At 42.3% G+C, this 18,152-nt stretch overlaps 1 protein-coding gene across 7 annotated transcripts in view; it reads right to left on the bottom strand.

The window, feature by feature from the left end:
* The window catches only part of IQCB1 (IQ motif containing B1), a 31,448-nt gene that overhangs the window by 3,367 nt on the left and 9,929 nt on the right, over positions 1–18,152 (bottom strand). For 6 of the 7 annotated variants that reach the window (XR_013228170.1, XR_013228171.1, XM_077320537.1 and 3 more), the window contains 9 exons: positions 15,339–15,432; positions 15,098–15,197; positions 11,889–12,061; positions 11,603–11,712; positions 10,496–10,605; positions 8,419–8,561; positions 7,904–8,052; positions 4,073–4,198; positions 1,778–1,934 (listed from right to left, as the gene is read on the bottom strand). Coding sequence is in view for 4 of the 7 variants with exons in the window: in XM_077320537.1 (XP_077176652.1) it covers positions 1,778–1,934; positions 4,073–4,198; positions 7,904–8,052; positions 8,419–8,561; positions 10,496–10,605; positions 11,603–11,712; positions 11,889–12,061; positions 15,098–15,197; positions 15,339–15,432 (1,162 nt within the window). In the remaining 3 variants the exon portion in view is untranslated. Of the gene's footprint in view, positions 1–1,777; positions 1,955–4,072; positions 4,199–7,903; positions 8,053–8,418; positions 8,562–10,495; positions 10,606–11,602; positions 11,713–11,888; positions 12,062–15,097; positions 15,198–15,338; positions 15,433–18,152 lie in introns of all 7 variants that reach the window. The other variant, XR_013228172.1, reaches the window with a different exon arrangement.

Below are 18,152 nucleotides of genomic sequence, written 5' to 3'. Positions count from 1 at the left end.
GTATGCATCTTTTATCACACACTCAAGTGTCTTAGGCTACCTCTAGGAAAGGATGTTTCAGAAAGCAGTGGCTGCCCCATACTACATGCTGAAGTTTTCCATTACTGTCCCTAAATCAGCTTTGCACAACACTCTCAGGGCTAAACAGAAGAAACAAACCAGAGGAGAAAACTACAGTTCCAACATCCCCATTACCATTTTAATAAGCACCCTGTCCCTCGACAGCAGCGCACTTACTTTTACTGGATCACAATCCTCAAGTAAATGAAGGCATCACAAAATTCCTCCACGAGATTTTCTCCAAGCGGTCTGGGATCTGAATTGCCTGGTCTTCATATAGATGTTTTGCTTTGATTATGCCAATCAAGGTGTTTGAATTGAATTGAATAAGCACCCTAGGTGATCAGCAAGTTCAGCACTCCGTGAGATTAGCTGCAGCTCATGGGACTGGCACTCAATGGGGGAGGGTGCCCCCCCAATGGGAAAAAGGCAGTTTGAGGATCTGCCCAGCAACCATTGAGTGTCCGGACTGCATGTTTCCCATTGGGAAACACCCTGTACTGGCAGAGGGCCATGAGCCCTTTGCAGAGCTGCCTCACGACCTAGCTGCCCCTGGCAGCCACTGCCAAAATAGGCTGCAGGCAGCAGTGCTGAATTCAGCCACGGCTGCCACATCACCATCTCCTCTTCAGAGTCCACAGAAGGACCGGTCACTCTCTGGAGCTGTTGCTAGTGAGTCCCTCCAGTGCATATTCAAAGGGGCCCCTTGGGGTACCTGTTGAGAGGCGAGTGATAGGGGCAACTTGGGGTGGATTGGACGGAAGGCTGATACCCAGACCACAGGGTTCCCTCTCCCACACAGCCATTTTCTCTAGGGGAGCTGCCTGCTGGCCTGGAGGACAACATTGCACCTGTTTTTTAGAGTCTGTTGTTTAACAGGCTTTGTTACTAGTACATGGATAAAGATGAAGCTTCTCTGAGGCCCTAGCCTTACTTCAGCCCCCAGACTCCCAAAATATTCAGCACTGATACCACTGAGCCCAGACATCAAACCAAGAAGTTCAGCACAATTCCCCTTATCTTTAGGGAGGTCCTACCAACACCAGCCCACCCTGTAGGGGTGCAGGAGAGAAGGTAAGTTTCTTGGCACAATCCAGCAAGGCAGCTGGCCTTGGAGTAAGGGCTGATGATGTAATCTGCCAGTACTACCATGAAAACCAGCAGAATGGTGGAGAAGTCCCCAAAGAGGACACCAGGTCCATTACAGCAGCAGCCAGTGACAGCTCATGCATGACAGATGGAATAGGACCAAGGATAGGGAGACGGCAGCCAAAAGGGAGGCATGCTAACCCATGGACAAGATAAAGGCACAGGTTATGAGGGCAAGTAAAATACTCAGGGGAATAGAGGTGGCCTTGGGTGCTCTAACTCTTGTTCCTACTCCTTTCCCCGATTCTGAGGTTTAGGGAAATCACAGGGAAGCAGGCATAATGGCCAAAGGAAAGAGATGCTGCCATTACAGGAAGAATTTCACACAAATAGATCATTCCAAACAGAAAAATAAAACCTGAGGAGGAGTACAAGGAAAATTGCTGCAGTATCAACAGGACACACAGCTTCTAATTCATACAGCCAGTCATGACCTTCATAGAAACTTCAAAGCATGGAGGATTGCTGGTGCATTGGTCCAGACATTTATCTCCATCAAAACTAGTCACGGTAATACTAAGACGACAAGACAATCAGAACGGAGCCAAGGGAAGAGAGGGATACCTACTCATCAGCTGATCTACATAGGTGTGGACCTGGGCTAGCAAAGCTTCTCTGTGCTGCTGAGCCTTGCGTTCCGGGTTTCTTTTCATCAAGTACTGGGCCAGCTTTGTCTGGGCTTGCTGATGAAGTTCTTTGCTCATTTCCTCTGACATCTCTGAAGCCTGGAGAAAAATGATGGTGCCTGAAATTGTTAGTGGTTATCAGCTTCAAACTTTTATGGAATGTCTACCACACAACATTTGCGTTCCTTGGGCACTTGCAAATCTAATTCCCCCCCCCCCAAAGCGATCAATCCATCACTGAATAAACTGAGTTTTCTAAATACAATTCAGGAAGGAACAAATCTGTCTTATTACATTAATAGTAAAACAAAAAAAAACCATTGACCTTAGAAGCCCTAATCTGTTCCACATACTATATTTCTGGCAAGGGCTTGTAGGAGAACCACATCTCATGTCTTAAGTGCCACTCAGCGCTTAACACCCACTCAGGGCGGCTGTCCCGCCCAAGTGCCTCCTCCTCCAACTGCTTGCATGTCCGTCCAGCGGCCAGCCAATCTCCTTCTGTCTTCCACCCCTGACCACCCCCTCCCTCCTTCCACTTCTCTCCGAGGGTCAGAGGTTGCAGATCCCTGCTGTGTGAGAGCTGCCCCTGCCAGTGAGTTCCCTAACAGCTGCCTGCAGCCTTTCCAGGAGAGAGGGGGAGGCTGTCCACAGAGTTCTTACACTCCCTTCCTCAAATCTAGCGCCTGATGTATTCCTAAATGCATTGGGCTTGGCCCCTAGTATATCTGTATCACAGATCAAATAAAGCACAGTCAGGATATGCATAGTTTATCCTGCATTTATATCAACATGGGGTATTTACACAATATTACACACCAGTAGTGTGTAAAGAGTGGGGGACTCTCATAAGTTGTGTACAGATTGTAACTTTTCATGTTCTGGAGGCCATGTTGTTTGCAGCACCTGTCAGATCTCCTGCCTGGCTTCTCATCAAACTCATTCCCAAAGCTTAAAGCAGCTTCCAGAAAAAGCTGAAAGTAGACTTCAGCATTATAAGCAGCAGTGCAATAATAGACAGGGCTACAGCTCTTACAAACACCTCTTAATCAGTGCTTGCAACATCACAGCTGTATCCCACAACAACACAAAAACACCAAAAACCCAGCACGGGATTTAAAGCTTTTCTTGGTACTATTTTTGCATTTGTATCATAAAGCAGTGGTCCCCAACCCCCGATCCGGGGACCAGTGCGTGAATCAGTTGGTACCAGGCCGCAGCTCCTCCTCGTCCTCCTCCCCGGCTACTGCCTCGGGGGCTGCCCTGCCACTCTGCTGCCGGCTCACCTTTGGTGTTCTCCACCAGCCGCCATGGCTGGGGCGGCTCCCCCTCGGCGTGGCACTGTGTGGCACTGCGCAGCTGCTGCTGGCAGTGCCCCCCAGCGGGCGGTGAGATGTCAGAGGTACTGGCGGGAAAGCAAGTGGAGCAGGGGGGCTCAGGCGGCGGCAACGTCCCTTGGCAAAAGACTACCTCCCACCCCCAGGCCTCAGTAAAATTGTCAAGCGTTGACCGGTCCCTGGTGATAAAAAGGTTGGGGACCACTGTCCTAAAGGATTTGCGCTTATTCACAAGAACATGCTAAAACAGTTAACACAACAAAAAATAGTACAAAAGCATTCAGTGATACCCTGAGTTTTTCTTTCTGCTTTTAGTTAACCTTAGAAGATAATTTAAACGACAGTAAAAATTGATCAGTTGGCTGAAGCCTACAAGGTTTCAATGATTCATTATGAATAGGTTTTGAAATTGGCTATAATTAGGATAGGAATTAATAGGTTCTCCCTTGTCTTCCCTGTGATGGCGCAGGAAGCATTAAGTGCTTGGCTCTGTGGCCCTTTCTTTTATGTCCAGGAAAATGATGATTGCCACTTTGGGGTCAGAAGGCAAATTTCGTCCAGGCCAGACTGGCCAGGGAATTTATTGGGGGGAGGAGGGGTACACTATATGGGCATGAAATTGAGGTCACAGTGGGTGGGCAGGTAGTTGTGAGTTTCCTGCATTGTCCAGGGGATTAGATTAGATGACCTTGGAGGTCCCTTCCAGCTCTATGATTCTAAAAGGCAGACTAACCAATCTTTCCTCTGTTGATTTCACTGGGACAAATACAAAGTCTAATAGGTCTGTGAGGTACACCATACAAACTGGCAGTTATCTCCCAGAATCTTTTGAAACATACAGGCTTCCATAATGCACAATCAACAAGTATTAAGAATGCCCTGGGACAGGAGATGATATACCGGGTGTAGTTTGATGTAATCTTTTACTTTTTCCTGCAATGATAGCCTTTGCTCATCTGAGAGGGCCTTGGGTTTCCAAAGAGAATAGGCCTTTTTCTTCCTTTGCTTTTCCAAGAATTTACGCACCTGTTGAAACAAAAGTATTGCATAAGTTTGCTTCCTTGTCAGTTTACAGAAACTGGGTTGTTAACAATGGGGCAGTTTCTTAAAAGGCTTTTTGGCAAATTTTAAAGATCTTTATAAAAGGATTATTGTAGAAGATTATTCAAGAATCAACAATTGCATCTTCATTTAAATCATAACATTTTAATGGCAATTTTCTCTATGAACTTTCCCTAAAACAGTGGCAACACTGACTCTCAGATGACTGCTTTGTACATGAAAACACCTTTGTTTTTACACAGAAATTATAACAAAGGTGTGACACTGGCTTGTTGACAAATACTGGATGTATGCATTGGCTTTACATTCTGTATTTCTTTGCATCCTTTATATTTCCCCCATGGCCTTAGGCTGAACAGATAGTCATGTAAGCAAACAGAAAGCCCAAAATACCACTTTGCTGGAACATTTTAAGATAGATATTACAGGACTTCTTGGCCTAGGGCAGCAAAGACAGCCTGTCAGAAGATTAAATCCATCACTGTTTAATCATCATCTATAGAGCAGCCAAGCAGGTTACCTTTTGGTCTATTCTCATACACTATTAAAGCCTATTCAAGAAGGTCCCCAATCTTCAAGAAAGGGAAAAAGGAGGGTCCTGGTAACTACCAACCCATCAGCTTAACATCTGTAGCCAATACAGACAAAAGGGACGGTTTGTAGTGTCTACAATCAAAAAGAAAGAATAGTTTTTTCTTTCTTTTTGACATCTGTAGCTGGCAAAGTTTTTGGAACAAATCATCAAATACTTGGTCCTTGAGCAGTTGGAACTGAGAGCTGTGATTTCTAAGATTCAGCGCAGGTTTCGCAGCAACAAGTCATGTCAGACCAACCTTATCTCTTTTTTTGAGAAACTGAGTTGGCCTTATAGGCTATCTCTGGTCATTTATATATTACTGTAGTGACAATCAACTAAAAGAGTTCCGCAGGGCCTGCAAGAGGGAGCTCTTCCACCAGGCTTTCACTTGAGGCTGACTGACGTAGAACAGCTTCTGAATCCCCAGACTAAAAGAACCTACCCATGAAAGTACCAACCCCCAATGTTACTGTTAATTGTTATTTATAATGTGATTTATGTTACATACTGTTTATGAAAGTTTATGTTACATACTGTTGGTACTATACATCGTTCCATGTAATTTGTATTATTTAATGTTCAATGTAAACTGCCCAGAGCTGCAAAGAAATGGGTAGTATACAAATCTAAATAAATAAATAAATATAAATAAATTTTTAAAAAACAAAGATGATGGTATTCACAAGACCCGCTATAAGTTCCCCTGAATAATAAATGGTAATCATATAGAACAGGTAAATCACTATAAGTATTTAGGCATAAATTTCACTTACAATAATAGTTGGGCAAGCATAGAGAAAAAACAATCAAAACTGCAAAAGGCCAGTTATCCCTTTTAGCCAAGTTTTACCACCAAAAAGGCAACCAAAACCTTCCAGCAGCCATTAAAATCTACAATGTTAAAATAATTCCTCAGATTCTTTATGGAATCCCATTATGTATGGATGCGTTTAATAATAAATTAGAAAACATCCAATCTTCCTTTTTCAGAAATCTATTAGGAGTCCCAAACTGTGTGGTAAATCATACACTTGTTGCAGAACTTGGCCAGTAGAGTCTAGAATCCAGGGCTTGGTTTCAGTCCTTTAAATATTGGTTAAGAATCCGTTTTCATGCTCAACCAGGTAGTTTGTTAATTAACTTTTTTAAGTGACCCTATTCTCTCAACTGGTTAAGTAAAATGTCAAAGAAACTACAAACTATGGATCTGGACATCTCAACCCTCTGCATGCAAGATGAAAGGGTCAAACTAAAATCAATATCACAGAGGCTAGAAGATCAGGACACTCAGGTTTTAGGCTCATCTAATAACAGCGTATGTTCTCCCAGTTTCTGGAATATTCCTTCAACATACAAATCCATGCCCATGTATCTCCAAATTTTGGAGACACACCCGTCAAGAAAAGCATTTCTAGTAGCTCGCTTTAACATCTTTTCCTCAAATTTCACCTGAGGTAGATTTTTGAAGATCCCTCCTCAGGAGATATATTGTTTGCATGGGTGTAGTGTCCCTGACATGTTGTACCATATACTTTTGGTGTGTCCTAAGTTTGATGCACATCGTCGCCCCTTAGCTAACTATCTGAAGAAATTGAAATTCAGCAATTATTGTAAAATAGCCAAGTTCTTGTTGGCAATTCTAAATGAAAATCTTTTTATGATGGAATCTACATCTAGAATTGTTTGAAATTTTCGTTTTACGCTTTGCAATTTTATGCCAATAAAGGTATTCTGATTCTACCTTGCACTATCAGGGGAATGCTGTGAACATAGTTTATCTGGATTTCAGTAAAACTTTTGATAAGGTTCCACATGATATTCTTGTTGACAAGTTGGTAACATGTGGTATGGATCCTAATTCTGTCAGGTGGATCAATAACTGGTTGACAGATCATGCCCAAAGGGTACTTATTAATGGTTCACTCTTGGAGAAGAGCGACAAATGGAGTGCCCCAGGAATCTGTCCTGGGGCCTGTGTTTTTCAACGTATTTATAAATGATTTGGATGAGGAATTAGAGTGGGTACTTTTTAAATTTGCAGATGATACCAAACTGGGAGGGGTAGCAAACACAACAGAAGACAGAATCAGAATACAGGATGATCTTGATAGGCTCGCGAATTGGTCTAACCTGAATGAAATGAAGTTCAATAGGGACAAATATAAAGTTCTGTATTTAGGTAGGAAAAACCATAGATACCAATATAGGATGAGGGATACTTGACTTGGCAGTACTATGTGCAGAAAGGATCTAGGAGTCTTAGTTGACCATACATTGAACATGAGTCAGCAGTGTGATTCGGAGGCTAAAAAGGCTAATGGGATTTTGGGCTGTATCAAATGGAGTATCGTGTCCAGATCACGGGAGGTGATGGTACCGCTTTACTCTGTTCTGTTTCGGACTCACTTGGAGTACTGTGTTCAGTTTTGGGCACCACAGTTGAAGAGGGATGTAGAGAAACTGGAGCGTATCCAGAGGGGAGCAACAAAGATGGTGAGTGGTTTGGAGACCAAGATGTATGAGGAAAGGTTGGAGGGAGCTTGGTCTGTTTAGCCTGGAGAAGAGACATCTGAGAGGGGATCTAATAACTATCTTCAAGTATTTAAAAGGCTGCCATGTAGAGGATGGAGCAGAGTTGTTCTCTCTTGTTCCGTATGGATAAAATTAATTCAAAAGAAATTTTGAATTTCTAAACATCTGGAAGAAGTTCCTGACAGAGCAGTTTCTCAGTCAAACAGGCTTCTTCGGTAGGTGGTGAGTTCTCCATCTTTGGAAATTTTTACAGAGGCTATACAGCCATCTGCTAAAGAGGCTGATTCTGTGAAGGTTCAAGGGGGTGGCAGGTTACAGTGGATGATAGGGTTGTGAATGTCCTCCATAGTACAGGGGGTTGGACTAGATGACCAAAGTCCCTTCCAACTCTATGATTCTACTCTATGAAAAGGTTATGCATCTGACATACCACTGTATCATTTCCAGTTCCACCTGACTTGCTGTTAAAAGAATTGTGTGCATTTTTAAAGCATTCACAAAAGTAGTTTTAGATATACAAACGCATCATGTCACATGCCACTCCTTGGCTGTGTACTTACTGCTTTCTGAATAACAACTGCCATCTTGTAATGTTTTAGAGATTGTTTTTGCTGGAGAAAATTTCTCCGTGCCCTATATGCTCTCCAGTGTCTTTGAATAGTCAGAGCTGATTTGTCTTCCATTTCTCGCATGTGCTTATTGACTTGACCTGGAAAATAAATGATACAGATCCAGTTTAAGGAATCCTGAAATTGTATAAGCAGAATACCTTTGAATTTCATTAGTGCCCAGGAAAGATACTGAAGAAGTATCAGATGCTGCATTAAGTGGCTGACTTGAAACAAAGGACAGTAGACTTTTTTCTAATCCAATACCAACTACAACCTTTATATGCATTGTCTCTCGGGGGGGGGGGCAGTCATTTCAAGAAAAGTCATTTATTGAACCACATAGCTATTTTTAAGGATATTTATGTTTTATGTGAACAAAAGACAACACAAAATATGTTTTTTTGGATGGTAATGCTACTTCACGCTTATTCTGAATGTCTACTCAAGTTCAACAATACTTATACCTGCATGGACAATTTCCAGTAGCGTAAGCTGACGTTCATGGAATAGCCGCATCGCTCTCTGTCTCTGAAGCTGCAGCTGCTGGCGGAGGCTCTCCTCTTCTTTCTGCTTTCTTAAATGCTGCAACTCCTGTTCTCGTTTAGCTCTATAGCAAAGTTTTAATGATTAGTAGAGGCCTCAAGTTTTTAAGACCAATTTCAAGCTGTTTCCAGTTTGAGCTACTCTTCAGGTGAATGGCCTATTTCAACAACATGGTAGAAATCCAGGAATCTGTTACTCTGTGACACTGGTCTGACCTATAGGATCATAGCTACTCAATTACTCAATTGGCAGACTGTTTGTCAAGAGCCAGGAATGTGGACTTCTAATCTGGCGAGCCAGGTTTGATTCCCCGCTCCCCCACCTGCAACCAGCTGCGTTACCTTGGGCACTGATAAAGCTGTTCTGACCAAGCAGTGATATCAGGGCTCAGCCTCACCTACCTCACAGGGTGTCTGTTGTGGGGAGAGGAAAGGGAAGGCGACTGTAAACCACTTTGAGACTCTTTCTGGTAGACAAAAAAGGCATATAAGAACCAACTCTTCTTCTAATCTGATGAGCCAGGTTTGATTCCCTGCTCCCTCCTCCATGTGCAGCCACCTGGGTGAGCTTGGGCTCACCACAGCACTGATAAAGCTGTTCTGACCAAGCAGTAATATCAGGGCTCTCTCAGCCCCACCCATCTCACAGGGTGTCTGTTGTGGGGTGAGGAAAGGGAAGGTGATTGTAAGCCGCTTTGAGACTCCTGGTAGAGAAAGTGGCATATAAGAACCAATTCTTCTTCTTCTTTTAACCTAATTGCTCAACAGGAGCCCAAACCCTGACTTTTAATGAGAATATAAAGACACCACAGCTGGGTCTTCTTCATACTACTTCATGGCAAAGGATGGATTAATAAGAAACAAAGAAACTACACAGACACAAAATACTTTAGCCACCAAGGCCCGGCAAGAGACCTGTGTATGCATTTTCTGTCCATGGATTCCATGGCTAGATCAGCCTATGTATATATACCAGACACAGATACACACTCAAAAGCATAATCGTGAACTGCCTCCTCATTCACAGTACCCTACATAGATGGGAGAACATATATTGATGTAATTAACAAAGCAGATCCCAGCTGTCTCAGGCGATATATGCATTGTGATGCACAACATAACAGGCTACAGCAGAATACAGAATTTGGGAGACAGGGTTCAAACTGGCACTTTGGTCATGTCACTCAATTGGTGGACTGTTTGTTCTATTTTAACCTAACTAAATCCGGAGCTCTTGGGAGTGTAAACTGCCCTGTTTGTGGGAAAACCGGGATATAAGTGTGAGGAGTGAATAATATAAGAATCAGGGGCAGCAAAGCTTATAACGTTTAAAGAATGAAGATAGTGATACATGCTGGAAACCACATGGGAGAAGTCTGCCCTCTACTGGATTTTTTAAGCCCGCGTCTGCCAGAACACCCTTTTCTTTTCAAAGGTTTTTATTATAGGCAGACATGCTAAAATACTGTGCCATTAAACCCTTCTATAATTTTGCAACCCAAAACCCACCTATAAAGGCATTGTTTAGCTTCACAGTAAGCTTTTCCTTTGCAAAATACAAAGATTTGCTGGCCAATACAATTTGGTAAAAGGGAAAGATTATGTAAATTGGTAATAAGGGGAAAATCTTTAAAACCATAGAGAATAACAACTGATGTGGCAACAGTCCCAGGATCTGATAAGAGTCAGAGATGCTCCAAAGCTTTTCATTTATTGCTGGAAAAAATGCACAAACTAATTTAGTCTTAGTGAGTACTCTAGCATTCCACAGTTTCCCAGAGCCTCAGAATACTACACTAGAGAATACCATAGAGGGTCCCTCTCCATTCTATTGAAAGGACCTACGAACACACAGCACTGCCTACAGTACTTGTAAATAAGAAAACTATGAGAATTCTTGCTTCACAATGTCCCTGTGGCTCAACCTCAATACTTCCCAAAGTACCTTCACAAAAAAGTATCCATGTAAGCAGGAGTGTTATTGGATTTTTCTTTTTACCTAAAATTCTTTTGCAAGGTAGTTACAGCTTTTGGAAGCTGCTTTAATCTTTTTCGGGTTTGAAATCCTCTCCATGCAGCCTGGATTATGCAAACTGCTCGATGCAATCTCTGAAATCAACAAACCAGGTGATTATACTCTTTTCTTTTTCCTTGGGCAGACTAACAATGTTAATCCAGTTTTTAAGATCCCTCTACCCTGTTTATCTGAATTATTACTTGGAATTCAATATTTATTTTTCAGAGCTCTTCTTGTGTGAATCCAAACGGATCTAAAATTGATCAGACTGATGGCAGTAACTGAGCTCTGTTATAGAAGCTCCAAACAGAACCAATAATTGCTGCTCTAATGCCAGGATAAGCTATATTTAAAATGTGTGTTCCGTTGTTCTGCACTAGAGTACATATAAACTTGCTTTTTAAAGTTGATAGGTGCAATTGAAAGATTCCCCTTGTACATTTCTATTTACAGCTGATTATGGAGGACACTCCCTCCCCCATGCATTCAGTATTCTGTCCTCCTAACCTTCCTAAGTATAGGGAGGTATATAGGTAGGGAGAGAAAAAAGATGAAAAGACCCAGTGGGAGGGGGAAGAACATAGGACATCACAACTTTCCTGCCTCCTGATTCAGCAGCCACCTTTAAATGTAAAGAACTGAGGCTAATGCCACGGTAGCACTAAAGGGGAAGTTATCCTGCCCCTCCACATAAGGGATCTATACATGTACTTCACCAGCCTAACATTCTACATGACCTTTCGCTAGAGTTATGAAACATGAAATCAGGCAATACAGAACAAAGATAAAACAGTGGGCATGTAAATATAACAAATGTCAATACTTGTGACAACTTGAACACATTTACTGCATTATAGTGGTATACATTTTTAACATAACAGGGCAGAGTGGAAAGGTCATGGCTAGCTGTTGATACTATGGGCAAGTACTGGATCTGTCTCTTATTTTAAATGTATTTTTGTTGTTGAACTGAGCAACTGGAATTGCAATATACAGTGGAAGGAAGCTCTGATACAATAACGCACTGAGCAGATCAGGCTCACGCTATTTCCCCCACATATGATATTCTCAGCAATGCTTCGGACATACCTGTGCTTCGTCAGCCCTGCAGTTTTCTGAGCACAGCAAATCCAAAAGGTGATCAAGGTTCCTGTCAAATCCTTTGCCAGCCCACTGCTTGCTGAGAAGAGATTCAAGTCCTTAATAGGTGAGCGACAGCAAGAAAAATATGTTACTTTCTAAGAAACAATATTAACTTACTTACCTAACACAACCTACAAGGTCAAGTAACAAGTTTGGCATTCCCCCACCAAAACCATGAATGCAGACAAGGAGCCGCACATGCCAAGGAAAAGCTAGGAAAAAAATGACAAACCTTTGTAGCGGGCAGTCAATGCAGCTGCAAGTCGGGGATCAGATTCTACCACTGACAGCAACACCTTGATTGCTGCTCTTCCTATGACAGGATTGACGGTAGACGAAAGCTTGTAAACAAGCTCATCCAGGATGCAGTGTAGGGTCTTTTCAGCCACTTGAAGTAACACATCACTGATGGAAGAAAAGAGATCCATGCTATTTTAGCTTATTCACAGGCAAGGGGGAGGCAGGAAAAGGTAGGTAAGGTGAGGGATTCGATGGCACACTAGCCAGTCAAGGTACAAGGTTCTTTGATAAAGTGAACCATTACAGTCAGATTTCAATGTCAAGATGGCAGTGGAAGGAGGGATTTCTCTTAATGCCAACATGCCATCTGGAAAATACAGAGATACATATGCAGATTTGTTGGAGCTCAATTGGATCCCAGTAGTTGTACTGGTTTTGTTGACACCAAATTGCTCTCCAGTGGAATAAAATATTATAGTTTCTAGGTGTATAGCTCTTAAACAAAAGCAAGGTTTCTAAAACTACATTACACACAGACTATCTAAAATGCCAATAATATAGCCTAGAGTGTTAAAGAAAAACTTTACACAAAAAAGATATATTCCCAAGGAAGAAGAGCTGTTTTTTTCTATCTCACTTTTTACTATAAAAGGTAAAGGTAAAGGTATCCCCTGTGCAAGCACCGAGTCATGTCTGACCCTTGGGGTGACGCCCTCTAGCGTTTTCATGGCAGACTCAATACGGGGTGGTTTGCCAGTGCCTTCCCCAGTCATGACCGTTTACCCCCCAGCAAGCTGGGTACTCATTTTACCGACCTCGGAAGGATGGAAGGCTGAGTCAACCTTGAGCCGGCTGCTGGGATTGAACTCCCAGCCTTATGGGCAAAGCTTTCAGACGGCTGCCTTACCACTCTGCGCCACAAGAGGCTCTTTTTTTTTTACTATACTTTTTTTACTTTTTTTTTTTACTATAACTGAAGGAATATCAAAGCAGCTTACAACTGCCTACCCTTCCTTTCCCCACAACAGACACCTTGTGAGACAGGTGAGGCTGAGAGAGCACTGAGAGAATTCTGAATGGCCCAAGATTACCCAGAAGAGTGGATATGTTAATTAATTTGGTGGAGGAAGGCAAAAATGTAATTATAAGATAGTTCTAGTGGTACAACTGTATTTCTGTTGAATTAAATGTTGACCAAATGTAATTATAAATTTGCCTGTAAAATGTAAACATTCTGAGCTATAGAATTCAATAATGTTCCACAGCCTGGAACACATCATTCGGTTCTCATCACCTCTTCAAATGACTCAGGGAAGGGACAGACCACAAGATGTCTGGGAGGTTTTTTTAAGCCTCCGGCACCCAAACTAAACAACGTTGATGACGGAGGATTCTCTATTGTTTCTAAAGAATAGTTAAAGCTAGTTGTAACCTTTTAGAGCAGTCTCTGGAAGTGTTCCAGCAGAAACAATCTGGAAGAATGATCTTTGGTTTTTGATTCTTCTCCAGACTACTCTCCAGCCTCTTTATCTGATGCAGCGGTCACTGAAGTAATTACAGACTGTGACTTCTTGCTTCTGACTCAAAGTCTGCTCTCTTTCCCCTCTGCGGAGATCTTGATTACTTGGGGGAGAGCTCACAGACAGTATGTCACTATGATATTTTAGATGGTCACTTATGAGGCAAGATCTTAGAACATGTCAGCCCTCTCTCTGGGGATGAAGATAAACCCAGCAAGGAGGAAGAACTCTGCTGAACTCTCTCACCACATCTGCTTCTAGCCATATGGCTATCTGATCTGTCCTCCAAGCAGCTATTTCCCACTGCTACTGGGTTTCCTGCAGTGGTCACAATTAGCACTGGCCGAGGAACCTTATGCTGTATTTGTAGGATTTACTCTGACCTCCACTTCTGAGTAGTCCAGAGGAGGGCGGAGCACAACAGAAGGGAAAGAACTGAGTGCCCACCATGTTGGAAGGTCTCATTGCTGTTGCCAGACCTGTTGTAGCTGCAGGAACTGGAAAAACAAATATTCTGGGGTCTGTACACATAAATGGGCTTCCTGGCAGTTCCTGGTGAAAAGTACTGGACAGATCTCATCCCCTGACCTTCTCCTTGCACCAAAAGCATTTTTCCCCTAGAGACCTCAGTTTTCCACTACCTCTTTTTCTGTCCGGTGCTGCTCTTCCATTGTTGCCTCTCCATGTCCTGACTCAGCCTGGTCAGATGAAGAGGCCCATAATGTGCTTGATGTTGGTAAGACACTGAGGAAGCCAATGCCTTGGCTTCCATTGGTTTCCTGGACTGGGGCTCCTTTGTCCCAGCTGAAACCTCAGGTTGGAGGGATTTCCCCCTCTGACAGCCCTTTTTTAAAGAGCCAGAGTCCTGACTCTTTTTAGTCTAATCTCCTTCCATCTCACTTGAATCCCTCGCTAGTAGTACTTTGATAGATGTTTCCCTAGCAGGTTGAGGAGACAAGCTCAGACAAGACCTGCTGGAGTAGCAGGACTATCCCAACTGGAAGAACAACCCTCTCCTAGAGTGACAGGAGGCATGACCTAACCAGTTTGGATGACTTCCTTCCCTGAAGGAGAAATACCATTAATATTTATCCTTGGTATATTTACTGTTAACGTAAGTTCTGCTTTTGGGGAGTACAGGACAGTAATATCGTTTGTCACTTATCCAGATTTAGATCAAAGAATAGCAAAGCACCTGTGACTCTACGAGGGATTTTCCCATGCCTTTAATCCTCTTCAGCCTCAGCATTCACCCTTGTTCATACACATAATGTCATGGCAGAAATGAGTTCAAGTTTGAAAGACTTATTAAAATACAGCTCCAAGCCCACTATACAGCCTACACAGTTTACAAAACCATAATCTAACTAATCATGGCAGTGTACAAATATCCAAGAATAAAAACACTTATAAATCAAACATTTAAATCATTACAGAACTATTAAAACATGTCAAGATTACCTAAGACAAATTTCCAATAAAACAGTTTTGTCTACTGGTTTGGTGACCTCAGTATTTCCCCTGGAAAGGAGGCTCTTAATTTTCCCTTCCTCAGAGTCACCAAGAATCTAGGGACAGAAATGAGTTAACCGCTTGTTAACTTGGGGGGAGGGATTAGTTGCTTTGCAAACTTTATGCTAATAAATGTTTTAAAGTAAGGAATTATTTAATTGCAGCATACCTGTTGATCCTTAAAATATTCTGCAATACAGACATCATTCTTGTTGAAGTCTCAACATCATCTGTCATTAGCAATTGCAGAAAGTGTCCATTCTGAAGCACTACAGTGAACATAAGAAACGCAATTCAAATAGCAGTAACAACAACAAAAGAAAGCTAGTCACAAAGGGCAGTGTTTGCTCAGAAACCATTATTATATATTATATGGCTGATACGATGACCTTAGAACTTTCTTCTCTTACCTTTGTCCGTGAGCTGAACATGTCCCCCACACAGCCAACAGATGGCATCAGCTACTGTTTGGAAGCAGTGCAAGAACTCCCTTCGGTCTTCATCCTTCCATCAAAAAGCAAAAACTACAATTACAGCTATTGAAGAATGCACTTTTAGGAGCAGTTCTACCCTTGAGATATGTATTCTGGGGTAAAGTAGGATTGTTCAAAAGTCTTGCAAGAGAGTGTAGAAGTAAACTGGGCAGAGCTGAAGGCATGGCCAGGAAAGAATGCATGTCACTCAGAATATTATGCTGAGTTAGCTCCACTCATTAAATGGCATAACACGCCTGAAAAACAGCCGGTGTGTGTTAACACCTTCCCACTCAAGTCAATGGAAAATCCCAAATTATTCAATCTCCCACCCCAGCTTCTACAACCACAATGGGAGACAGGATGCCAACTAACTCTACAGCTAATCACAGCACATCATATGGACTTAAAGAAATAGGGTACTGACATCCCACATACCAAGATATACAACATGAAGCATCACAATAAAATCAGAGTCCAGTAGCACCTTTAGGACCAACAAAGATTTATTCAAGGCGTGAGCTTTTGAGTTTCAAGTAAGGTTTCAACAACAGAAGAAATTTTCCATGCTTTCCTTCTCCCTCAGTAGTCACTTGTGCTCAGTGGAAAGTTGACTCTTTGGATTGTGGTTGATTTCACATCCTTCCCCTCTTTTCCACAATCAGGGCTGTGCTGACTGATGAAGGAGGCGCAACTTTACCCCCTTGTCCTTTCCCCCAAAACATCATAATTCTGACCAAGGCAGCCATTTACATCTCCTTAAGATAGGATTTTTACTGAGCATTAAAGCTGGACAGCTTACGTTGCTGCCTGATGTGACCATCAGGTTTTATTTGTGAATGCACCCACAGCAATATACCGATGGAATCTGCCTGCACTGTAGCCCTGTCCATCCAACAAGAACTCTTCCCCTTGGGAAGCCGCTGACTATTCCAAGCAGACCTCCTGGTCACAGGGCCAGAGCTGCCTTTGCAGAGGGAGACTTTGGGTATCTTGCTAACCACTTCAGTGTTTGGAGAATGTGTCTGTATGTGCGCTGAACTGGAGGGTGTCATGGAGTTGCTTGGCCACTGCTGTATACCAACTGGTGCCTCCTATATATGAATAATATGGAGCATCATTGCTGTACAACACTGATTGGTGGAATACAGCAGAGTTTCCAGGGATGCCATGGACGTGCTTGTCAATGCTGCTAAATTTGCTTTTACTTCTACAGTGATTCTTGTGTTGACTTAGCCATACCAAAAGTCATACAATTTTTCTGCCCATATCACAGAGGCATAGATGGACTATGCTACTGCATCTGGGACATGCATATTCAGTTTAGGTTTACATGTGTGAAAAAGGGATACGGTGTGTTTTCCATTTTACCCCCATGTTAGCCCCTGCAGCATGTCAATTAAACTAAACATTAACTTAGCACTACTGTCCCCATGACTTTTGAAGGCAAGAGGAGCAAGAGAAGAGGATGTTTCTTGAGCAGTTTAGATCATGCCAAATTGGTTTCTGAAATGTTCACTGCTGTTACTGTTCATGCACAACTGTGCACACCATTTAACCTAAATCATCTATACTTAGATACTACGTTTCAGAAATATCAATAGGCACACTTGGACGCATTTGCTGGTGTTGCACTGCTGAAGGTAAATGGATATCAACTTAATCCTTGCCAAGGAGGGGAATCTTAAGGAACACCTCGTTAATCACTTGAGCATTGTAAATAAGAATGCTATGTAAGTATCACAGTGAATAAGCAACATTCAGGCAGCAGATTTGTAAGGCACCAATTCAATCTTTAACTGGAGATTCTGAGGACTGACTTGCCACATTTAATAGTTTGGGCACAAGACAACTTTAAAAGATTACAGTCATGGGGTGGGGGTGGGGGACAGGACCAGCTGCTCTTATTCACACAAGGAAGTAATAACTGACTTCATGCTGTGAATTGAGAATCCTACAGTATAAGAAAGAAGCATACCATATATTTTCACACAGACATCATAGTATGCATCTTCAAGGTCATCTCCCATATGCACACCATTTCCAATTTCAATATGCAGCTAGTAGATGAACATGAAAAATGTTTTGCCCTTCCAGTTGGTAATCTCACATACTATGGGCAGCTCAACTTGCATTCTCGTTCTCATAGGTGAAGATACATTAACAGCAAAATATTAGAAAGCTGCACTGAATTAAGCTATGGTAATGATAAATTCTGGGATCTCATTCACAATGCTTTCACTATAATAAAATTCAAAAAAGAATTCAGAGAAGGAAGTGTGAAATACAATTCAATAGCCAAACAGCATATGAACATTCATTCTAATGTGAAAGAGCTAATAGAATGGGGGAAAGAAATTATATTAAGAGGGGGAATATTTTCTAACACTAGCCCATCAACATGTACATGTGTGGCTAGCAGATCTATTTATTTTATATTATTTAAATTTATATCCTGCCACTCTCCATGGACTCATGGCGGGTTGCATAATAAAACAGAATAAAACCCCAATAAAACCAATCAACCTCCCTAATAACATAAAACACAAGAAGCAGCATAATCTCATTCCTCCTCTGTCCAATCTTCACAGGGAAGGAGTTTGCAAGATGGCATGGCATTGGCTGGAGGAGAGGCCTCAGTTGTTCCTGGTTCTGGCTTCAACCAAACACCTGGCGGAAGAGATGATGATACTCTAGATGCAGCCAATCAACTTCCCACTTGTTTGTAGAGACTGGCAAACTGCTTTAGGA

Source organism: Paroedura picta, chromosome 2 (genome assembly GCF_049243985.1).
Source record: "Paroedura picta isolate Pp20150507F chromosome 2, Ppicta_v3.0, whole genome shotgun sequence".
NCBI classification, from domain to species: domain Eukaryota; kingdom Metazoa; phylum Chordata; class Lepidosauria; order Squamata; family Gekkonidae; genus Paroedura; species Paroedura picta.
The sequence above is the reverse complement of the archived record's forward strand: the minus strand, read 5'-3'. Positions and strand labels throughout refer to the sequence as shown.